We start from the raw sequence: 25,248 nt of genomic DNA, 5'->3' as shown, positions 1-25,248 counted from the left end.
TGAAGCCATACTGAAGACAACATGAACATTTTGCAGTTTATTAGTGTCCAGAAAGCCTGCTTTGTGACTGACAACCTGCTACTGCTGTTAGCCTGTAGTCTTCCTCGGTTTCACAGCCAGATCCATTCTTTTGACATCTGGTTTCAAAAAGCTGAGATAGCGATAAGGAAAACGCTCACCCACGGTGGCATCATCCATTAGCACGCAGAGTCTCTTTTTAAAACTTCAAGTGATTCCTTTTATTTGCTTTGTAAAGATCATGCTTTGATAGTTCCCCATTCCTTAAATAAAAAGACTTAAACCTGAGTCATTCAATAACGGGAAACCCCCTGACTCCAATTTATCATCAAATTAACTTTTAATCATAGAGGTCTACATGCTTTTTAATATTTCCTCAATACAGAAATGCCAAATAATGGAGTTTTCATTTAACTTCTGCTCCCTTTATCAGTTTAAAAATTGATATGAATTTATGCAGAAATATAAAATGCTGTGCCAAAGGGCTTACAATCTCTTTCAGTCTTGCAGCTGCATGATTTTGAATACTTTCATGCCTCTATGAATGTCTGTTATTATTTTTCCTCTCTGTCCTAACCTTGATTAAATCTCTAAAGCAATGGGAGATACGACCTAGTCATGTCATTTTGAGTGGAAAGGTACTCTCAAATAAATCTGAAAATTGGCACTTTGAAGCAAATCAACTGGATATCTTCCAAATAATCTGAAAAAAATCACTTTTTCTGTTTTGCTATATAGCTTCTTTGCCATGCAGATCAGTGGAAAATACTCCCTTTATTAAATAAGCCTGCTCTCGTGAGCATAACTTGAATTTAAGCTGTAACTTTGTCCTCCTTAGATCTTATTTATATTGATTTAGAAGGGATGTGTACCAAGAACCATTTGTCACTGTACGTGGAACTGTGAGTTTTACTTCCCCCATCTATACTGTATGCTCACAGTCATGGCTAAACTATTTATTTTGCGATGTGCTTCAGTAAAAATTACACAAGAATCAGTAAACCAGAACGTCAGAGATGAACATCACATTCCAGAGTGTCTTAATCATGGTGTGCAAACCTGGTTAACATGTAGCTGGATGCATCCACACACCAGCTATCTGACCAGCAGGAAACATGTGGGCTTGTTTCAAAATGAAAGTTTAAGGTTTAAGTAGAAAATCACACTGATAAAGAGTGGAAAAGTTTGGTTTTTCACTGGTCATTAAAAAAAGATAAAAAGATACACACCTTGGTGCGCTGCGGGATATTAAACTGTTAAACGTCCCATCAGTATTGAGCCAGTTTTAATTACAATCAATACATAAGCCCTTATTGCCGTCTTGCAAATTGTTACTAGAAAACTTTGAAAATGCAGGTAGCCTCCTCTTCTGTGTTTAATTAACTTTATTGATCAGAGCTGTTCCAGTTAAAATATTTATGGAGCACTGTAACAGCTCTGATTTAAAGCTATGGACTCGAAGCAACGTGTTTGAGGACCGTTAGAGTTCCTTTGATGTCAGTAAAATATTTGAATTGTCTACACACATCTTACAAATATGAACCTTTTTTTTAATGTGGAAACAGGGAAGAGACATGCATAATGGCTGAGTCAGAGCTCTCCAACAGCTAGGTGGGAAGCCAACATGTCTGGACTGAATCAGGAGCTGTTTCTCTCTTAGGTAACGTGAATCTTTTACTGTGCAGATCTGCTGAATAACGAAAGGTTAAAGAGCATGAAGAGTGTATTTCTGAGATTTTGATCAAATAAAAGCTAAGAGCTTAGAAACAGTGTTGGGGATATTTCCCATGCTCATTACTCTGGAAAACCTTTCTGCAATTGGATTGTGACAAGTGGCAGAACCAAGCCAGTTTTATAGGGGTGACCAGGATGAGATCATTACTTACGCTGAGGTTAAGCATAAACAGATGATTCATTACAGTTTTTCTGCATGACAAATCATTAGTGGCCAAATGATTTGTCATGCTTTTCTGGTCACTTCCTGTTATCGGGCATGAGTGCCCTGTTGGAGTAAACCATTGCCACAACAATCTTTTTGTGAAAAGCTGAACTGATTAACAAAATGTGGAATTGTTGAATGTTTGGTGATTTGAAATTGGCCGTGGTTTGAACATGAGCACAAATGTTTGTACGTCTCACAATTTACTCTACAACAGACTGCTGGGCTGTCCAGGATGTAACCCTGTCTTTCAGTGTGTGACAGCTGGATAGCCTGCAGCCCCCCGCTGAAATGCATAAGCAGTTTAAAGAATGAATGGATGGATATCTGTGTAGGGAAAGAAATGAAACTACCGTACTACATCGGACAGTGAAGGAAGTTCAAAGCTGGCTGTAGGATGGGGACAAATTTCACAGTGTTACACAGTTTATATGATTGTAGCATTAAATAATGCACTGATCAGGGTGCCACCTGGCACTCATGGAAAAAGAAAGACAAATGGAAAAGATGGAGGTAACTAGTTGAGTTGTGGCGTTAGTTATATCTTCCAGATCTTGTGATCTGCGTAAACAGGGGGTAGCATGGAAACAAATACGAAAAAAAGACGTGAACCTCTGCTCTACATACTTGAAATTTAATGCCCTCGCCAAGTTTCTTTTTAAAGACAACACAGTGCTCCTGAAATCTCAGTGAGCTGGCAGTGTAATGGGTTTCATTGTTGATTGTTTGGCGTGGCTGTTAGTCAGTCGTAGCCATGGCCACCCCTGGCTTCACCTTGGCTCCACCACGGATCATGACCATGATTCAACATCGAAGAGCAAAACTGAATTAAGCTTTTGGAAAACAAAATTACAGCCCATTAAATTCAACGGGCAGATGATGCATCGCTGAAGTCAGAGTGAAAGGGTACGACTCTCTGTACCCTCCGTTTGGACAAACACGCCTACAGCCTTCTTCCTGTAGCACAAGGGCACAAGATATGGTAATAGGTGGTTTAGCATTGCATAACATGGAGCTGATTCATCTCTCACACATGCGCATACCAACACGCACACAGTTCTTCCCTGTGGCCTACTTTCATTTCAGAAGTGCACAACTTTCTTGTGTCCTATTTTAAGGCTATGATGTAAATGCTGTGCATATAGATGGGTGTCTATGTGTGTGCTAAAGTGTGTCACTGAAGTTGGCAGTCCTCAAATCATTGTTCTACACACATTTGTAGAATTAGACACACATACATTGAGTGACCTATTTTACAGTGCTCTGGCGGACAGAGGCAGCAGAGACTGAATGGGTCATGGCAAGCAACATAACTCTGTCCTGAACGGCAGCCAACCAAGCATGTTCAACAGAGGAGTCATTTTTCTCCCTTTTTCTCTCTCCGGCTTCCTGCAGGCATGTACCAACTCTAAGCTCCGTTTGTTGTGTTGCAAATGAAATATGCTATTTTTTGTTGATATCACACTTTTATGTTGATTTAATTTAAGACTTTGAAGGTATAACTTCCAAGTTGCAAATTCATTCACAGACAGCCTCTCAGCAGCTAATCATAACCCCAAATCTGAATTCAGATCATTAGAATAATCATAACAGGAAAAGGCACAGGATGTTAATAGCTCTAACAATGCTCAGAGAGGGAACTTGAGACTCTCCTAGCCACCATGTCTAGTCATGCTTCAAAGAGTTTAATAATTGATTAGCTGAATTCCAGAGTTTCTTCAACAAACTCCCTTCTGTGAACCGAGCTAATATCTGATTGATTTTATATAAAAACAAATTCTAACCGATTGCAATCAAATCGAGACTTTTTGAGGGACTTTTAGCTCATAATGGTGGTATTTTTCTTTTTTTAATTTGACATGCTCAAATCTTTTTTATAGGCATTAGAACATTCAAACTTTTGCTATTCAAAGTTTATGAGGACTTGAAGGTAGGTACATTTGTCTTCACTGCAACGCAGCAGCAAGCTTCTTTCCTCCTCTTGGCTTGTGAATTTCAGCTCTTTAAGAAGATTTTTCTGATTCTGATTGTATTGGATAGCAGCTTGGCATCATTTAAAAATGTGCACATTCTCTTTATGTGGAAAAGGGATTCAAATCCACACATACCAACAGGGAAGCTGAAATACACACTCTTGAGCTTCATCTTCCTTACCCGATCGCTGCCTCTCCCTGCGCTGCTGACCTACATACTGCAGCATCCGAGTTACATAACCAGCCGGGGCTGTTGATCACTGCAGGCAGAGCAGGGCCAACACCCCCTTGCTCACTCTCTTTCATAAACACGCACATATACCTCTCACTACAACTTTTAACTTCTTTCATATTTTATTTTAGCAAAGTTGTTGTCGTGGGTCATGTAGCCACTGCTGCTGTGCACACATGGGGGGCAGGTAGGTGAGTCTGTGGAGTTTGTGTCAGGTAAAAATAAACTAGAATTTGAAATGAGGTCAACTCACATCAGAGCTGAGTATCTAGCTCATGAGTCACTATCAGATGTTCTGACTCGGTGGGAATGTTGCAGTGACATTTATCAAGGTGGATATTTACAAATTCCTGCAGGAGATTGAATTTCGCAGACAAAAATATCCACCTGCTCAAACTATAGTTATGTAATGAAGTAAAATATATATGCATCAGTTACTTTAAAGAACGAATTAACTGTAATATAATAAATCTCTCAGAGCTTTCCAGTGTGTGTGCATTTTATACATGTATATCTATAAATGTCAGCTGGATGCAAACACAAACTTGACTCCAGTGTGTAACTGTGCATTTCTGCGTTTGTGTACTTGTGTGCTACTGACCTGCTGCCTCAGGCAGCAGCAAGAGTGCTTTTTCTGAGTAGTTTGCTCAAGTTTATGCTGTAGAGGAATGTGATGTAACTCTATTCTATTCCTTCCCCCTTTCTCTTTGTCTCCCTCCACTCTGAATAACCCCACTCTTTCCCTCTCTCTCTCTCTCTCACTCCTCACCCTCTTCTCTTCATCCTCTTCTATCCCTCCTCGCTGACCTACTTTTACTCTCCTGGCTTGTTTTCACAAGCCTCTGCACAATACAAAGCAGCTTTTACAGCTCAAAGATGTGCTGGGGGAAAAAAAGGAGGGGATAAGAGAAAAAGAGCAAGCGATATTGATGACAGGGATGAGGGAGGAGAGGAAGGAAATTGGGGGTGGCTGGAGCGCGAACTACAAGACACTGCGGTTTTCTCGGGAATGTCACCTTGTTAGAGTCGGTTGGTGGTTGGTTTGGATAGCTGAAGTAAAAACACATCAGAGTGTCAAATTGCTGAAAACAGCAGGTCACTCTGTGGTCAGCTGCTTACATCCTTCTTCCATTTTTGTGAAACTCACATGCAAGCATTATGTGCTGTGGATGCAGCGAATCTGCGTCATAAAATTGCACAATGTGAACCACTTAGAGGCTGAAAACATGTTCATGAGATATTTGCTGGGGTTCCTCCCATCTTTGTTGACCTTTTCAGACCAGAGTTGCTCTCTCTTGAGATTCTCTAGCAACTTGGGTGTTCCCTTCACATTGCAACACCTCTCTATCTGAAAGGTTCTCCTTCTTGTTATGGCTCTTATGTAACCCATGTCAGTGGCATGCACTCAGCATGCCAGCCTGCTGTTCCCATTAGCTTGTGTTTCATTAACGGCAGGATGGCTCAGAGATGTCAGCATTTAGTCTGATGCAGTTTTCTCCCAAGAGACTTGTGTAACTTGTTTTGGCTTGTTGCACATTAAAACACTTTTTTTCTCCCTTTATTTCCACAACTAAAACAAGAATTGGTTCATTACATTGAGCAATTCTGGACAACACCAGAAACAGAATTTATCGCAACCTCGACTTTGAGGTTTCATACTGCACAGCTTAATGTGCAGTATGAAAATTAATTTCAGCTGAGTATCTGTAAGAAGTGTTAGTCTGACTTTTAAGTGAGGCAAGGCTGTACTGGTGACACATACTTGCTAACCAGTTCCTATTTACATATACAATAGCTGCATCATTAATTTTGACTTGTGTTCTTTGCAATATTACCTGCGATTCTCTCTTTTTAGGATTGTTTTTATGGTAAATTTATGGCACAAGAGCTGTTAAATGCTCCATAGTGCTCAAAAGCTACTTGCAAGTTTCGTCTGTGCTTTCCTGTGGCACACAGTGTAAAAACAGCGACCTCCATGTAAATGGGACCAATAAATGGGCAAAACCCTCAACAATCTGGTCCCTAAAACTAAAACCACTGAGCTAAAAAGCTTAAAATGAACTGAGGTTGCAGAATATAAAATATTTGTAGGTGTAGCTTCACTAAATCACTTCAAGACTATTGCCTAGTTTTGGTTAAATGCTACCTGCTATTAGTTGTTGCATACAAACTGTAATTGCACTGACACTGTATTCCTTGTCAGCTTTATTTCCTAGCTGGTCTTTAAATGAAATTAATTAAAGCAATAGGTCTGATTTTATATTGTTATATTTGATCTGCTGAATAAAATACTCTCTGGGAGCAGGCGTGACTTTGAAAGGTGACATTTTTGGTTTCCATCGCAGTCATGTTTAGTGTGTACCTGTCAGTATAAATATATCACATGAATATTCAGACAGAGATCTGGGTTAGCCAACAGATGCCCTGCTGTACTGATGTGCCACAGTCAGTAAATGTTTGCCAGTCGACAGTATGAAGTGATGACGTGTTGAAGCAGTTCCGCTTTTCTTTTTCTTTTTGGCTTTGTCAGCTCACAGCGAGCTGTGCTGGCAGACTGGGAAGTGACCATCTGAGTTCTGTGAATCAGCTAGTTGGATTTCTGCTTGTCTGGATAATTTCCTGTCAAATTTCATAAGAACTCCAAAAAAATCCAAAAGAGACGTGTATAAATTCAACAACATTTTATTTTTTTTCCCCCATTTTGAATCTTTCACAATCGAAAATGAGTGTTTTTTTCTAACCATTTGCATATCCACGTGAAGTATAGCATTACATAATCACTTCTGGCCAAGCTTTATTCAATTTTTTTTTCTCTTCTGAAAAAGCTTTTCAGCAAAGGTTTTACAATAACACAGAGTACAAACAGTAACTGGGGCAAAGGGTAGCATGAATAAATACACAGCACAACCAGAAAGAGTTTAGAGCAAAAATGACACAAGTGAATGACAGAAAAATACACATAACAGCGAAAAGAATAACCGAATACAACAGAAAATAATATTAATAAAACAATAATAAAATAATGACAGCAGTATACAAGAGATAGACAACTTTACATTTATACATAGTGGCCAGAGGCAGGCACCAGGAAGTGAAACAGTTAAACTTGTACATACTTTATGATCTACTGCAGCTACAGTTGCTAAAACTCAGTGCGGAGGTGAGCGGGATCGTTAAGACGCTGCCAACGTGGGGACAAGGAACAACACAATAAAGAGGCACCTTATGAAGAGAGAGAGCAGCTTTGCTGGTTGTGACTGGAGAGCCATTTCATTTACTGGACAGACGATTTTTGTCTTGAAATGAAGACGTATTGATTTCTGTTGGATGGCCGGCAAACAAGGCTCACCTTGTGCTTGCCAACAGGAAAGTGTGTCTGCATAGCCTGGACTGATATGCGAGTAACTGGCCTTCGCTTGTTTTGACAACTTTGAGCGTCAAAGAGGTCAGATCGTCTAAATAAGGACCCCGATCTGAACTCAAACTTTTAAAAAAGAAGGGTACCTCACTTATTTGAATTTTTTTTACAAGTTGTGACTCATACTTTTAGTAAAAGAGAAACTTTGAGGCGTTTTTTAAACAAAGAAGGACTGTACAAGGTGTCTCGAAACAACAAACAAGCTGATCGCTTTAAAGTCTACGACTTCCACATCCCAATGCTTTAATTTTTATTGTTTTTGCCACAGTTTTCTTCTTAAAATATATATTCCATATATGCAAATTTATATGTCACAGTAATATACAATCTAAGTGCTTCAATAGTGAAGAGGACTTGTGTGCAGATGGTTCAGAGAATGGAGAGGAAGAAGAGGGACGAGAGGGAGGAAGAATGTAACTCTTTGCCAAAAGGGGAGATGTTAAAGGAAGGATGTGTGTCTTTGGTTAAAGGAATGTTCCCATAATGCCACAATAAACACTGGCCAGCCACTAAGGCAGTTTACAATAATGAATAATTGAATAATGTTTGAATTTTCCACAAGGGAAATATCCCAAACTCCAGCTCTGAAGAGTTTCATTCTGTCACATCCCTCGTTAATCTACCTGGAGGGATAAGCGGGAGGTAGGAGAGAGTACAGGAAGGGGTACAGGTGACACAGTGAAACTTGATGGTGAAATCACATCCTAACTACATCTCACACTGATCACTGGCTTCTTTTATACCTCGCAAGGTGCCAATGTGAGTCACAGTTCTTTTTTGTCTGTCCACTGCAGACAACAGCTGCTCCTATTTGTCCTTAATCTCGCCTCTTATTGCGCCCACCCCTCCCACCGCTGGATCCCTTTTTACCTCCCTCCTTTTTAAACTCTGGCCTCTCATTCACCTGACACTTGACTTCTTCCGCATACTCGGGCTCATTCTCAGCATCTTTGCTGTTGCCACTGTGAGGGTTGCTGGACAGAGCTAGGTAAGGATGCTGAGGCAAAGTGGGAGAAGGGGACATCGAGGTGCTGACCAGTCCCTCCACCTGCGCTCTGGATGCCCCATTGGACAGAGCTCTGTACTTGAGGCGGAGCTTGTGGGGAAGGGCGGTGGCTTTGACCTCGGCTTGGCACTCACCGTGCAAACCACCAGTTCCCTCAATCTTCTGGTGGTAGCTGCTGATATCTGAGGAGGATGAGGAGGGGGATTCATCATCTGTGGAGCCCTCCTTATCAGAGCTACGAGGGTCTCCATCACTTGAACAAGTGTCTTTAGCAGAGGAGTTCTCCTGATAGAAACCATCAGCTTGGGGACCTCCCTCATAGGTGAGCACCGGGGGCTCTTCATCCAGTGTGTTGAGGTAGCCATTGTGCTGTATGAAGGAGGACCTCCCCTCCTCGTTGTTGTGGATCAGATCAGGGGCGAAGGGGTTCTGGTGGTTTTCAGTGTGCTGAAGACTGTGGTTGTCGTGCTGCTGCTGATTATACCTTTGCTGCAGTTCCTCTGCTGACTCAGAGTGACCGTTGGTGTACTCATACTGTGGAGAGTCCAAGGTCTTTGTTCTCTCCAGCTTCTCAGCGACCTCTGTGATGGTCACTGAGCAGTCGGAGAACTTGGAAGTCAGTGTGTCCTGACAATGTTGAGTAGCTCTGCTCTGCTGGGACTGCTGCTCCTCCGACCTCTGGCTCTCCATGGGATAACAGCCACTGCTGGAGCGATACAAAATGACGCTCCTTTGAGCTGAGGTGGCCTGAGGAGCAGGGTTGGAGATCTCCATGTGGCACTGCTGCTGTTGCTGTTGATGATGCTGCTGCTGGAAGTCCATGACATTTTCAGCTAATGGGGGGCTTTGCTGGTGAGGAGAAACCAGAGCACTGTGGCTGCCGTGGTAAGCCCCATTCTGCATTCCATTGGGGATCCCATTAGGGATCCCACTGGGAATCATGTTGTTTTCCAGACCAGCCATCTCCATGCTTGTGGGCTCCTTCTTTATGTTGTAGCCCATGGGTTCAGGGCTGGAAGAGCTGTCAGACATGTCAGACACGGAGCCACGGGGGGAATATTTGGGGAGCGTGGAGTGGCGCTCGCCGAGACTCGACTGTTCAGCTTCTGATGAGTCTGAATTCAGCATCACCTGGGACGCGCTGGAGTAGCCGCTGCTTGAGAGGTAGGCGTTACCATTCGGGGTGCCGTTGGCGCTGCTCCCATTGCCGCCAGTGCTTCCATCAGCGGCGCTGTTGGAGATTTGCTGACTTTTCTCCATGTAGGAGGCTGTGCTGATGAGGCCAAAGCGCAACTTGAGCTGAAGGAGCTCCGTCTTGAGACGAACGTTCTCCTCATTCAGTGCCATCACCCGGTTTTCTAACACCATGTCATTGAGACGACGCTTTTCTCTTGAGCGCTTGGCTGCTTCGTTGTTCTTTCTCCGTTTTTCCCAATAGGAAGCATCTTTCTTCTCATCAGAAATGAACTCTCTCTTGCGACGGGAGGTCACGGTAGGCTTGCTACCTTTAGCCTGGCGGCTAATCCGTACCGCTCCTTCAGAAGTAGGGGATGGGAGGCTCCCATTGTAAGGGGAAAAACTGTCGCCATCTTCGGCACTGTTATTGCTGGTGGATGGGAGGTGTATACTGAGACTTTCCATTTTTTCTTCCCCGCAGGGTGCTAGAGTATCACTCTAGCAAAGGGCAAAGGGGGGTAGGGAAAAATGTAAAACTATATGAGCCTTCTGCTTTGTTACTAAGACGTCTGACCTATGTCGCAGGTTCAGCGAAAACTTCTGGATGAGGTATTTGTGCTCCTCGAAACGATAGCCTCATTGATTTCTGTTACTTAAATTATAATATCGAAATGTTCAAGTGTCCAAATTAGCCAGGAAGATTAAAAAGAGGTGGAACTCCACAAAAACCTCAGACATTGAAGTAGTGTTCTGAGCAAGGAATCTAAAACAAGAAACTGTATTTTGTGCAAACGGTTTTCCAGTTGTCTCGGCAAGTAGTTCAAAGTAGTCTCTGGAGGTTTGTTTGGGGTGACTTTGAGTTTATCAGTGTCTTCCTCGATCTTCAGCAGAGCTGTGATCTCTGTCAGGCAGCTGACCTGCTTCTTTCAGTGTCTTACACGGGATGTAGGTCAGTCTGTCTACTTTTGGGTTCCTTAAGGATCCAGCTTCAACGCCGCCGTTAGTCGACCACTAAATGGGTTACTGAAACAGTGACAGAGGAAGGGAGGGGAACAGAAGCAGAGAGGGAGTTAGATTAGCTGTAAAATCACTCTACTTCATTGTGACATGTATTTACATGTAAGTCAGTTCAGGTTATATTTATTAACTGTAGTACAAAGCTTTACTCTGGGTCCTTTCAGGCTAAGGGTTGAGATCAATACACTGTCTATTCAGTTTAATTCAGCCAGCACAGAAAAAACTATGACATAACCCCCGAGGGTTTAGACAGTGTTTTTCTTTCTTGTCTGTGTTTGACTGACTTCAGACAGAAAATGAAGCTGGATGCAGAGTCTGGGTAGCGGCATACACACACACACACACACACACACACACACACACACACACACTCAGGGCTGAGTCTGGGAATAAACATGTGTATGTGCTCCTGCTGCTCCTGCTGCAGAGCTCTTGTGTAAGACGGAGCTCCGTCACATAACTAGAGCTGAGGCAGGCTGACCTGCTGCCAGCTCTGCAGAGACTGACAGATAAAGAGCTAGAGGAGGAAGGATACAAATGTGATCTGCACACTGATTCTGCTTTACTGTAGTTGTAAAATGACAACACAAACTGTGCATTTATAGTTTCTACTTATAGATTTCATTTTCTAAAATATGGGGAAGAGGGCAAAAAGGGGTTTGTCTTTTGCCACAGCTTCTCTGGTAGTTCATCTCACTGACTGAATTTACTCAACACCACAAGCCGCTGAACTTCCTTGTGCGGTGTCAACATCTTATCAACAGGAAGCCTTGCCCACCCGACCTGTCTTGCAAAGTTAAAAACAATGGCAAACGCAGCACAGGCGGATGTTGACAGTAGTGGTGTGTTATGTAATAACTAGATCTGCCCTTATTTTTCTTTGCCTCACTCACTCCATTGGATTACACAGATGATATGCATTAATTAAGAACACATCATTACACAGGGCCCTGAAGTCCTTTACAAACATAAAAACATCCTTTTTACGACACACACGCACACACACTGAGCAAATGCAATAATCTAGGTCACTCTGCCTGTGGGCAACAATGGCTCTGGTGTCGCTTTTCATTTGCAATAACGGAATTAAACAGCGCACAAACATGACCTTCTTCTATCATTAGGAACACAGGAATCCCCGCTGAATATTCTCTGCTGCTTTTTCACTCGATGAATGCAATTCTACTGATTATGTTTTTATTATGTAGATTTACAGATTTATTATCGCAGCCCGTCCTATTTGAGTCCTACTGTTAGTAAAAATAAGACGTTGCAAAGAATTTAAAAACCAAAACAGAAAGCAGATCCGGTTTTGCTTCGATATTTGCCTTGTGTTCTTTCAGTGCAGTGAAGCCTTAAATGAGACAAAAGCCAAACGAAACAGACTGTTCCTGTTATGTAAACGATGGACCGAAGTCAACGAGAGGAGAACAAGAGCTCTCACGAACAAGACAAGTTCATATCTACCTCTGCTATTGTGTTTTTTTGTTTTCCTATAACAAACCACTCATTTTGTACCGACAAGACAGTGGTGCATAACTATCTAATCTAGTGATCTCTTCTCCCGACCGGTGACTGCATTTCTTCTTCTTCACTGTGAGTCAGTCACCCTGTTACATAATCTCGCTTTAAAAAAAAAAAACACAGTGTGACCTTGGAACAGCTTGAAAGCTGCCCTGAATAGCTAACCATTTATTTAATCATGTGTTATGTTGTAACTCAGGGGCAAGGTCTATTGTAGATATGCTGCAGGCTGTTCTTATAATTGAGTTGGCTCCCCCCCCCCCAACTCTGTCTTGTTGGCTTCTTCTTCTTCTCAAAAAACTTATGTAAAGCCCCACTGGACCATAAGCGCTTTGAATACAAATGGCAACAGATGTGGAAACACGTAGGATGACCCCTCCCCACCCACCCCTTTCCAATCCTGAATAATTTTTGTAAAGACATGGAGGAAGAGTGTGTGTGTCTGTGAGGTGGTGGTGGGAGGGGGGTGCGAGACAAAGGAGGGTGGGAAGGAAGCTCACATACGTCTATGCTGTCCCAGTGACCTAGAAACGACGCTAAGCGGTAAACACTCCTCCTGTCTTTGACGGTGCGCCATAAAATAGGTCAGTGGGACTGCAACGAAGGGAGGGCAGGAGAGGGAAAGAGAGTATTAGAGTGCACTCTAAAAATAGAGCGACAGAAAGGTGAGGGAGAGAGACGCAGAAGCAGAGAGATTTTTTCTTTAGGGGGGGGGGCATGAGAGGAATTTTACAGAATCTGCAGCGGGAGCAATAAAAGAGACCCACTTGAATACGTCATGTGCCTAAAAATCATATTACGAAAGCCTCGGTGATTTTCACGCAACATTAATTCCTGTCCGCTCCAGAAACGTTGCAACACCTTTTGCTGCACATAACAATAAGAATCGGCAGCAGATGAAAATTGATAGTGAGCGATACAGCATTGACGTCAGAGCACACACCCATCTCTGCAGCCAAATTCACATATAACAGGTTCTCTCTTAGGACTGCAAGGGGAGGGGCTGCTGTTGTTGCTCGTAGTGTACGTGCTCTGAATTTCTCTTGCTACAGAGAAAAGCTTGTGTAATACATGCATAATACACAGAAGCAGGAGCTACAGGTTAAAGTCTCTGAATGTCCTCCAATCTCCCTTACCCGAGACTAATGCTAGAAAATAAAGGGATACTCAGCATGGTATAATCTAATTGGCTTTTTCTGCAGAAGCTAATTTCCCATTTAGAAGAATTATTCACTCCAGCTACTGTACGGATTGTTTCTGTGTTTTTCACTGAGACACAACTTTGAAGTAGTTCCCAGACACTTGCCGCTCCGAGAGGAATGCTTCACCTCTGACCCCCTCTGAGGCAAGCGTGAGTAAAGCACATGCCGTCCTCTTCCTCTCCCCCATCTTTTAAATGATCCAACACCACACACGTGGAGGGGCCCCAGCTAGGAACCATTTTGCCCTGCGGCTTTGTGTTAAACAAAACTAAGAGACGGGAATCCAGACATTCCAGGTCAGCTACGGGGACATATACGACTACGTGCCATTTAGAAAGTACCCAAAGTAACATGTGACTAAATGACACTTTCAACTGTGGGCTAAAGACAACAAATTATTCTCGATTCAGTTATCTGTGAAAATTCTTTATTAATATGTACTATAATATGTACTTTCAAGAGCCTTTTTTCTTTTTAGTCAAATATGATTTGCATTAAAGTATGTGTCAAAAGTTTTTGTTACTTACATTCACCAGATAAGTGCAGATTTGCAAAGTAAAAAAATAAAAGTTGCCAAAACCATGGAAAAGCTGAACTTAGTTAAATCTTCTGCCATCTGTGTTTCCTGTATTCCTCAGAGCAACAGACAAAGCAGCCAAAGTAGTCCACCGCTTGCCCTGTTAAACCTCACGTCTCCTCACCCAGATACAAGTCTGACCTATATTCATAGAGCTGGTCAGGACAGAGCAGTGGCTCTAAAACCAGACCAGCTGGCAGTAGGTGGACTAACCAAAACTGTGCCTGCTTTTGCCAGACAGGGGTTTCCACACATTGCATCACATCCTGAATGCTCACTTGTTATTCTAACTTTACAAACGGTCTCCCTAAGCCCTCACTGGAATCTTGTTTGAGACACAAAAATAAAAGAAAACAGTGTTATATCTGGTTCAGCCTTCTGCTTTTTCTGCTCCGTGCTTCCTTTGTGGTGGAGAAAAAAAAGACTAAGCAAGTTAAAAATAGCTCGCAGACACTGAGTAGCTGGGTTACATCACTGATAGCAGCTTTTCTGGCTAAATGCCTTCTTTAGATGCAAGAATTTTGTTGTTAATGTAGATATAAATGACAGGGAAAAAGTGCAGGGTGGGAACGAGAATCAATTACAAAGCGTCTCTGTCCCAGGAGGGAGCTGCTATTTATTGCTTTTCCCTGCTGTGTGCTGGTTATGTCATAGCCTCCAACTCCCTCAAAGCAAAGCTCTGTGCTTTACTTAACACACCTTATGAGTAAAAAAGAATCACCCAGTGGCCCACTTTGAATAGAAATCAGACATTTCCCCCCTTTCCATGTGAGCATTTATTTAATAAATCCCCAAACCCCAACCAAGTAATCTTTCTCAGAGAAAAAGCCCTAACATATGTTTACACACACCCTATCTGCAAATCTTTTGTCCAACACTCGTTCAAAAAATATGTTTTTTTTCTTTTATCATTTATTCTGACATGAGATTTCCACAGATATCTGCGACAGACCTTCAAATTAATTCATAACCTATATACAGCCATGCGTTAATCCCAGCCTTTGCCTTTGCATTAGCTGGGCTGCCAATATCTGGGTAACTGAACTGATCCAATGACCTACATAAAAACATCATGCCAATATGCCACGTGCAGGAGCTAATACGGTGTATTGACCACACAGCGCAGTCCGAGCCGAGCAGCAGCAGCCCCCTGCTCCCTGGAAAACACCACCATGAGAGGAAATTACATCGCCTTGACATTGACCTCATAGTGTGCGGCGATACGGCCAACCACGTTTTTACCAAGCGGACTCGGTGTTTCGTAAAAGCATCAAAGAATCAAAAAGGGCAACAAAACGCCAACTAAAGTATCGCACTTGCCCGGCGAGCTGCGTGTTTTACGTGACACAAAAAGAGCCGCATACGGCTGAAAGTCACGGAGGGACGCGGGATCTGCCGGCGCAGCCGAGAGTCGCCATGTGAACAATAACCGGCCATGAGCATCACGTCCTCGCCTCAAAACACACTCACACACACCCAGAGACGTATCTACCCGCACAGAATGATAAAAAACATGCAAATAAGCAGGTAGAAACAGCACACGGCAGCCAACCGCTCAGTTATAACCTACCTTTCCACGCAGGAGAGGGAGGAAAACATTCAGGCTTCCCCGACACAAAAGCTGTCTCGCTCCCGTTTCCTCCTTCCCGTGTCCCTTTAGAAGAAACCTCCCGACAGAGGAAAAAAAAAAACTTTCTTCTCCTTTTCCTGTCGCTGCTCGGGTCAGCTGTCGTTGAGTCAGTGGGTCGGCTGGATGTCCTTTCTGTCTTTTGGCTCGGACTGCCCGTGTGTTGTGCGCTGCAGGACACTTTGCTCCAGTTTCTCCGGTTCCCTTTCCAGAAATATGTGTTAGTAGGTCAGCAGTTGCATAACAGCTCTTAGGCTGCCTAGTCACGTTTCTGTCCCCTGTCTCTCCGCGCGAGACTCTCTCTCTCTCACCCCCCCTCTCTGTGTGTGTTATTAGCCCCTCTCTTTTTGTTCTCCTGCCCGCCCCTTAATCTCCGGGTTCATCCTTACTCCACGTTGTAATGTCATCTCATTTACAGGATTGGTTTAATTTTCTAACGAGGCCACGAATGCCTTTAAACAGACGCCATGGCCCAACAACAGCACGACCTGTTAATCATCAAAAACACCCGTATAAATAAACGAATGACACCAAGGAAACGAAAGAAGAGGGAGGAAAACACACTCATTGTTAACTGAAAACGATGAAGCGTATTACACATGGGCTTCAGATTTAGAAACAAAAGTTTCATGAAAATCATAATAATGACTGTTGTTTGTTTACCACCTACAGCATTTTTTCATACTGAATAAATACATAGTAACTACTAAGTAGTTAATAAAGCAGCAACGATAGAATTAATTCTCTGTCTGTCTGTTGTTGCCTTTTCTTGGACCCACTTTGGAAACCTTCATGATCTAAATGACTTTTTATGTCTGTTGTTGTTGAAACTGCACAAAAAGTACATTTTTGTGCTGCCAATTGAAGTCCCAATGATCCATATAAAGAAGGTCCATAAGCCATATATTGCACAACAGAGGAACTCTCTGTATTATTTATTTGTTTATTATTATTAATTTGATCCAAAACAATTTCTGCCAAAATAGGAGCACATTGGGTGCTTTAGTAACTAGGTATGTTCACTTAAAGAAGCAAAAAGCAGTTTTCAGGTGTTTTTCTTGTGATACAAGATGTCATTTTAGGGCTAACCTGGACTTCATTGTATGCCAAAGGAAATGCTGTACACTAGTTTTTTCAATTATTTACAGATGAAGACTTTATGGATTTTGTCACTGATTGCCTGCAAATTTGGGAGTTTGAACTCAGTTCCAACAAGTTGTACTATTACTGTTACTACAATGCACTATTATATTTAGCTATGTTCTAACATTTTTTGTGGAGTAAGAAATATGAGTGAAAGTAACAGCTTTACTATATTCTTTTTTATTGATCTTTTTCTGTCTTTCTGTTTTATTCATCTTTCTTTATCTGTCTTCCTATATTTTTATACATTTTCTAATTTAATTTTAATTTTACTGAGTGACTGTGTTTTCTTTTTCACTGAGAGAATTGCACCTCTACAATGATAAATAGGACTCTGATTCTTATTCTAATTCCTTCTGTCCTTCCTTCCTTCCTTCCTTCCTTCCTTCCTTCCTTCCTTCCTTCCTTCTCTTTGGAACCACAGGCCAGTGAGTTTAAATCCAGGCCTGTAATTATTTACCTCTTCTACCTGCACGTTCTCCCTATAATTTATACCCACATAAATGCATGTTCCGTTTTTAAGCATATATGCAACAGATTTTTGCATAAAGGCTATTAATATAAAAATTCAATGCTTGGATAACTGCTACAATACCACGGTGAATGAGTCTGTGTGTATGTGTTAGATCTTGGGGGCCATTTGTATCTGCAAAGGCATGTTGGGGAATGCACGGAGAGGCAGTTTGTTAACCCTAATCTTAACCCTTCTATCGAACCAGCTGTCATACTGTTTTACACATTAAAGTATCAGTTTTATTGTGTTGAAAGCTGTGGCAATTTTTGAATTACTCTTATTTTAAAGGGACCATTCAACCCCCTGCAGCACTGTTATTCATGTTGCTTTTTCATTGATGTAAGGATTTTTATGAATACAATATAACTGGATGGCTTATGCTGCACAAACAGACATGACAAACATGAAAATGGAAAATTTGGAAAAATTTAACATCAGTTTGTCCTGAAAAGACACGAGTTTAATGTAGAATCTGTTTTGTTTCTAACTGCAAACGCTGACTTTAGCATTAATTTCTGTTTCTTCTGGATGCAGTAGTAATTGATTTTTACTATTCTTTATTTTTTTTAAAGCTTTACATAAACTCTATATTCATTAAGCTTTTCATTACATTATATTTGATCATTGCACAAAGATTTTTTGAATAATTTCTGTTATTGCAAAACCCTAAAGTGAAATAATCTCACTTTAAATAATTTAATTTAAAACTCATGGCAGTAAGGCAGAATTTAATTCTCACAGACTAAAAATGATCATAAATTTCTTTTGTCTGCATTTTTATTTCTCTATACAAGAAGTGGAATCTGCATAGAAGCTTTTTCTATTATCCCACAAAGCCTGTTGTTCTCATCCTCACCATATTTCATCTACCGTTACGTCAGCCCTGCTTTGTATCAGACACACATCCCCTTCCAAGCCACTTTCACACTCGTGTCCCTTCCCCCTGCTTTATCTGAATCCACACATGCACACCAGTTACACACACACACACACCACCACCACCACCACCACCACCATTACCATGCAGGGGAAACAGCGGCCTTGAACTTGTCTAGCTCCTCCCCCTCCCACCACCAGTCCTCATTTAGAACCACCAACCCCCAACACACTCCTCCATTTCTCTAGCTGCCTCTGCATGCAGGCATTCCCCTGGCAACTGTGGTGTGGTGGTGTCTGCCTAGCAACCCTTCTACTCCATCTTATATGGCTTATGGTATGGGTGGGGTGGTGGTGGTGGTGGGGTGGGGTGGTAGCAGTCTAATCACAGACAAAAGATCTCATGAGTATGTTGTGGTTTTGTTGGAGAGAAAGCGAGAGAAGCGGGACATAAAGGATGGGTCTCTGTAGCTGCACAGGTCTGCAGAGAGATAACCTCATATTTCAGCTTTAAGCCACAGTTTTTGAGGTCAATATGACTATTATTAGTACTGTTACTGTTTGTTTTTTACTAAATCACCACTGCTTTTTTTTATCGTACCATTTATTGCTGGTCTATTGTTGTCTTAATTATGATTTCTTTAAATTCCTGTTTTTCATATTGATTTAACTCTTGAATCCAATTTACTATTTTTGTTTTTTGGTTGGTTTTTTAGACTTTCTAATTATTACAAGTCGTATGCCACACCTCCCTTCCCTCACCTTAATAATAATAATGTATTTACTCATGTCTGTTTGCTAAATGGTTTTGTGACTGTAAACTCCATTATAGCTCATGCTTTGTGCAGCTCATTGTGCTTCCACCTGAAATGAAATGTGCTATTAAAAAATGAGCGAGCAAAATTGTCTTGCTTGCTCAGTTTGCTTTCATTTTGTTTTCTTACCTCACACTCGGACTGTGCTTTGTGGGGATAAAGAAGCCAATAAATAATGCTTTGCAAATCTTGTTGTTGCGCGTGTGCAGCATGTGTTACTGTAGTAAGCACAAAGGAGTAACACTGCTGTGAATGAATGGAATGACTGAATGAAAGTCATACAGCATGCTGCTAAAGACACTTGGCGCCACCTGGTGCTGGTAAAAAACATAAACTAAAAGTGAAAATGGATTTTTCCAAGAATACAGAATTATGCCATTCAGTCATCTTCTGAGACAAAATGTAATCATTCATTTTATCTACAACTGCTTTCTGGCTCTGTGCTGTTCTCAGAGTGTGTTTCACCACTACATTTCATACGTCTGCGAGCTCATTTCTATTGTTTTCTGGTGTTACTAATGTATTCTGAACCTATATCTTTCACTTCCATGTGGGTCGTTCAGTCTCCACCGCAGCTGCTTCAAGGCTAAAAATAGCTTTTCTGCTGCTGACGTGATAGATGACTCATGCAGTGTCACACTGCTCTCCCTGCATTCACCCCTCTCTCCCCAGCACTGTCCCACACTCCACTGTCCCATTTATTATTTCAGTATCCTTAGCTCAGTGCAAATGGATCAACAGTGAGGTGGTGTTTACAGTTTTAAAGTCTTTGTTAAAGGAGGAAAGGCCATAAATGAAACTGAAATGATATTAGTTTATGGAAAGAAGAAAACTTGTGACACATTGGTTGTTATGCCCCTCTGCAGCCCCTAATCTCTTTGCATTGGCAGTGCACGAGTGTTCAGCTGCAGCTAATTGACTACACCTAGTCAGGTGTGGATGAAGGCATACCTGAGGCAGGCTTTCATGGAGGCTCACTAGTTTTTGTTTTAGTGGTACCAGCTTTTTAGCTAACTTGTTATGTTATTTAAAATAAAACCTCGTCTCTGTAAAATTCTGGTATTAGTCTCCATATTTATGTTGCGGCTTTTGAGCCGGGTCGTAGCATTCATAGTCTGGCGCAGTGCACCCTACACAGGACCAGTGCCACACCTACCATAGCTCCTGTTGTGCGTAGCATTAGTGCCAAATGTGGCTTAAAAACCCTTTTCTTAAAAATATCTGTCATTCAGAAAAATGCAACACAGTCATTCACTGTTAAACTACGATCAGTCTAATTTTATTTGGAGTTTTCAGTGTTTGTGGTTGTGCATATGCAGGTCGAATACTTGTCCAAACAACATTTAAGTTGACTGTCAAAGGAAGCCAAAGATAAAGACAATTAAATATCAATTAAAGACAATTAAACTATTAAATACCCTCAAACGCACCCTTAAAAACCCCTTTAAGGTGTGTTTGAGGGTTAAGCCTTGGTTTTAGCATTAAAAGCCAGATATAAACTTTTAGGTTAGGATTAATGTAATAATTTGACACTTATTTGTGATGATTAATAAACAGATGCGGATGTGTGTGAGTGCAAAACTAAATGCAGATTGTTTGTGATTTTAAATTGTAGTAAAAAAATTGCAATTTCTTGTTTGGAAAAATGCTCAAAGTTGTTAACATAAAGCAAGATTTTATTTCCACACAGTTGAGTGCACTCACAGTTTTGAAAAGTAACATCGATGTTACGATAGTGAATGGCACAAAAACCACAGTACACTCCAAAACGTCATGTGAATAACAACTTAATTTTACACACAAAATAAGTGCCAGGTATCTCGAAATATGAAGAGACTAAAGGTGAGGTTGAATCTGATGAGATAGAGGTTTTTGCAGATGATGGACACTTCATTCTTGTGTTTCAGTCCAATATATACAGTGCTGTGTATACGTAATGACTTTCTTAAATTCTGCTCCTGATGTATTGTTCATCACTGGAGCAAACAGGCCACTAAAAAATGTCATGCCATTTCAGAGGTAGCTGCTTATACCCATCCCACTCTGGGGAAATGAGTTTGATTATTTGGAGAAATATGGTGTGGATCTGACTGTCCCCTCATCTAGTTTTAGGCCATCTTAGGAAGCAGCTGTTGAGACAGGAGCTTCTTGAGCTGAGCCACTTCCTGGGACAAACTGCTGATCTGCGACCTGAGGCTGTTATCCTCTGGTGGATATCTGTGGTCACTTGAATTCTGCTGAAAAGATGAGTTATTATATCCCGAAGCTGAACCCTGATACTGCACACCCCAGGCATCCTCTCTAGACCAAGAAGCCTGGCTCTCCACCTGGCTGTCCCATCCCACTTGCTGGTGGTTTCTCATTTGGATGTTTGGTCCCACCATGGCTATAGGCAGGCCGCTATTCCTGCTGTCAGGTGATGCAGACATTTCCCCTCCGTTGCTGCCTCCCCCAGGGCCTTTGAAACGAAGCTTGTGTGGAAGACTCCTCAAACCCTCCGATGAGTCTTGCCTGCTTAAATACTGACTCTCACAGCACTGCTGCTCCTCCGTCACATCCCTCGGAGAAGGCCTGCCACATTCACCCAGTGTGTCATCAAAAAACACAGGGCTACCCACGTTTGAGCCACATGAGGTCACAACCCCAGTCTCCTGCGATCCACTATGACTCAACTCAGCTGTTCTCGCACCATAGATGGTGCCCTGCTGCGGAGGCTGAGAGAGGATCTGGTGAGTGTTGGCACTGGCCTGTGCGCCGACATATGGGGAGCCATCACTGTGAGCCTGGTAGTGATTTGTTGATCTGGGGGTGGGATGAGGACAGAAGGGTGCAGTCAATGGTAGGATGGACACATTAGAAGGGTCCTTAACAAGCCCAAAGCGAAACTTGAGGGCCAACAGCTCGGCCCTGAGGCGGGCGTTCTCCTCCAGCAGACCCATCACCCGCCTCTCCAGCACCATGTCATTCACTCTGCGCTTTTCTCTGGAGCGTCTGGCTGCCTCGTTGTTTTTTTTCCTCTTGTCCCAGTAGCCATCATCTTTTTTCTCATTGGGGATGAACTCCCGTTTGCGACGTGCATTATTACCGCTGTCTTCGTCACAGCTATTGCCAGCCATGGCTTCAGCGTTGTTAAAGCTGTCTTTGCGTTTGAAGGCAAACGTGTGACCAAGGAGGCTTCGGGCCAGCTGGCTTGTGGAGGTCAGGATGGAAACAGCTTCCTCAGTGAAGGAGCCGGTCTCCCCCTGAGGCCTGGACCCCACACCCAGCAGAGAGGGCACCGACAGATCCTGGATGACGCCTCCCACAGTCTGACCCGTCATGTTCACACACTCCTGACTGCAAGGAGCTGTAGGGCTGGCAGCTCCCGGTGAAATATGCTGTAATGGCTCCACCTAGGGGAGAAAAAAAAATAAGAATCCACGTGGTGAGATGAAAATTTGTAATGTTGTAAAATTTAAACCGATTGTCAAATTAATGTTAGCAGGAAAATATTTTTAAATAAAAGATTTAAAGGGAAAAGCTTTCAAAATGAATAATTACAAACGTAACAGCTGGACGAATCTTCCTTCACTTAAACTTAGAAATCCCAGATGTCTTATTTGATTCTGTCCGAATTATACATGAAAAGTTTGATTTACTGCCATCAAATGGCCATAACTGTGTAATGGGTCATTTAGTTCTTCATGTTTACCCCACACAGAATAATAAAATATAGCACACGTATCTTAACAGGGTAAAATAACGACTGTAAAGGTTACTTTAAAAGCCGTAAATGTATATTACTTACAAATCAAGCAGCTGCAAACTGATAAAAACCTTCTGGCTCGGAGAGGAGACTGCAAATCTCTGCCGGTCATTCATATGTTTCCGCTCCTCAACACACCGCATCTCCCTGCAGTTCCTTCCCCGCTCACTGGTTCAGCCAGGGTCGGAACCTCACCCCGGGTAACACACTCCTCCTCCTCCCCCTCCTCGTTCTCTTCACCCTCCTCCTCCTCCTAACGGGAAGCCAGCCGAGTCAAAACAGTCAGGCAGGGAGAAAATAAGTCTGATGGGCTTGTTAAATTTATACTTCCACGGCAGCTGTGACCTGCGGCGCTTGTAACTCTCGTGTGACGTGTCTGACTGACACGCAGAGATGGGACTCCGATCATAACTGACACATCTGAGGTTACTAGAGGACAAAAAAGGAGGCCAAATTATCAGAAACACATTTACGATGATGCACGAGCTTAATAAGATAGAAGCTCTACGTTTAGGCTTTAAGTACTTAAATTATAGTTTAATTTATCTCACCGAGTAACACTGAGGGGGCGTGGTTAATGGCTTGTACTGCAACTAGCCACCAGGGGGCGAATATGATTTTTGGCTCCATGTTTGCAATAGAAATAAGATTAAAATGTCGAAAGGTTTTAAAGTATAAGTAAAACTTCTCATATTAAATTAAAATACGTTTGGTACTGATAAGTTTCATCATGATTATTGATAGAAGGGTTTGAGACAGTTTGGAGTTTCTTTTTATGGGCTTGATTATTGTAAAGTATCTTTCTATAAGCATCAAGTTGATCACCATGGGTCACTTGACATCGTCTACCATTTTGATTTTAGGCATGAAACATGCACTTGGATTAATAATGTGGAATGACTTCCTTCATTTTTTTAAAACTCACAGACTGTATATAAAATATCAATGTAGCTTCCTGGCCTGAAAAGTAGCAGACATACCTTAAACTTGCATTTTTTTCTCCTCCCAGGAGGGTCCAGTTGTTCAGAAGTTTACCAGAATTTATCAGAGATATCTTTTTTGATTAAACCTCAGCAGATACAGCAGTAAATCCCACCCCATCCATTTTCCTCATATTTTTTGTGCCCTCAAACCCCAACCAAACAAGGTAAATGGCTTCCCCTACTGCACCCTGGCTTTGCTGAAGATCCCTTCCTGTTTAAATGGCGTTCTCCTTTCCCACTCTTGCCAGGTGCTTTGTCATAGGGGACTGACTGAATTTTGGTGTTTTCTTTCTAAAAGTGTCTTTAACCTACCAAAGCAATATTTAAATAACTGTTGTTAAGAACTGGCACTATAGAAATTTATGAATCAATCACAGTCATTAGGATTCCTCTAACAGATTAAAATGATACACTCCAACAGCTTTGACCTTTGGAGGCACACAACATCTGAAAGTGTCCTGTTCGAGGGGTTAGCAGCAGATCCTTTAAGTCCTGTAACCAGTGGGTGACATACTATACATAGAGGTTTGATCTGATTGAATGAAGGTCTGTGGTTTCTCTTTGGCATGTTTAGACAATGCTTTTTCAAATTTGCAATGTCACATTGTCCTGCTGAAAGAGACCACTGGGAATTATGTCACTATGAAGGACTGTAAGGTCTTACAAAACCATGTTAAAGAAATTTCACCAATTAGAGAGCGCACCAAAAAGCAGGAGACAGATTTTAAAGGTGTTTTTACTAATAGGATGTAACAGTAAGTTGAAAAATAACATAGTCAATGAAATAAATAAACAGCAATCCACAAAAACATGGGGGGGGGATCACATACAGGTGAGGACAGTCAGAACAATTAGTAGACAAATAGGAAGCATAACAAACGCAGGACAAAAAGAAGGACAAACCAAACCAAAGGAGACTGAGCAAGTACAAGATAAGGAAACACACTGAACATGTAGAGAAAAAAACTAACAGTAAACATTAAGACAAAGACTAAGGAACACTGGATGATACAGAGCAGACACAGAGAAAAGAGCAGATAGAGAAACACTGAGGGAACTTCAACTACTACCAACAGAAACCAAAACATGAACCAAAACATACATACATACAAAACAGAAACTCATTACTGGAACAACCACACAGTAAAACAGGAATTAAAGACTCAAAGATGTCACTAGAAACAAAACTTGCATTTTACCAGAGTAAAGAAATCAAAATAGAAACCCAGAAATCCAGCAACCACAAAAAATGAAAATTTCAAACACTTGAAGTGACAAAACACCACAGAAGCCCAACTCAAACATATTAACCAAGAATTAAAAAAAAATGAAACAGCAAAAACCTGAGGCCAGTGACCTTGTCATCATATTACCTCCATAAGCTTGTTTTTGTCACATAACACTTCCTGTTTCTACTACTTCACCAAGTAAATTATGTTCCCAGTGACCCACAACACGTAATA

At 41.9% G+C, this 25,248-nt stretch overlaps 2 protein-coding genes across 3 annotated transcripts; both read right to left on the bottom strand.

Annotated features, from left to right (window-relative positions):
- Window positions 1-6,828: 6,828 nt before the first annotated feature.
- nfil3-5 (nuclear factor, interleukin 3 regulated, member 5) lies at window positions 6,829-16,177 on the bottom strand. 2 transcript variants are annotated; one of them, XM_005458562.4, is made up of 2 exons: window positions 15,653-16,177; window positions 6,829-10,785 (listed from the first exon to the last, which is right to left on the bottom strand). In XM_005458562.4, exon 2 carries the CDS (start codon window positions 10,225-10,227, stop codon window positions 8,398-8,400), a length of 1,830 nt encoding a protein of 609 aa, XP_005458619.1. In that variant the 5' UTR covers window positions 10,228-10,785; window positions 15,653-16,177; the 3' UTR covers window positions 6,829-8,397. The 2 variants fall into 2 exon arrangements, with proteins under 2 accessions (XP_005458619.1, XP_005458620.1); XM_005458563.3 differs by lacking the exon at window positions 15,653-16,177 and adding an exon at window positions 14,033-15,646.
- A 4,529-nt stretch (window positions 16,178-20,706) lies between these two features.
- On the bottom strand, window positions 20,707-23,658 carry LOC100693725 (nuclear factor interleukin-3-regulated protein). Its single transcript, XM_003453808.5, has 2 exons — window positions 22,845-23,658; window positions 20,707-22,449 (listed from the first exon to the last, which is right to left on the bottom strand). Exon 2 carries the CDS (start codon window positions 22,375-22,377, stop codon window positions 21,166-21,168), a length of 1,212 nt encoding a protein of 403 aa, XP_003453856.1. The 5' UTR covers window positions 22,378-22,449; window positions 22,845-23,658; the 3' UTR covers window positions 20,707-21,165.
- Window positions 23,659-25,248: the final 1,590 nt, after the last annotated feature.

This window comes from Oreochromis niloticus, linkage group LG6 (genome assembly GCF_001858045.2).
Source record: "Oreochromis niloticus isolate F11D_XX linkage group LG6, O_niloticus_UMD_NMBU, whole genome shotgun sequence".
NCBI lineage: Eukaryota > Metazoa > Chordata > Actinopteri > Cichliformes > Cichlidae > Oreochromis > Oreochromis niloticus.
This window is presented reverse-complemented; position numbering and strand designations above follow the sequence as displayed.

Coding starts and splice junctions, on each gene's coding strand:
- nfil3-5 (XM_005458562.4), bottom strand. CDS start 10,227: ATGGAAAGTCTCAGTATACACCTCCCATCCACCAGCAATAACAGTGCC.
- LOC100693725 (XM_003453808.5), bottom strand. CDS start 22,377: ATGACGGGTCAGACTGTGGGAGGCGTCATCCAGGATCTGTCGGTGCCC.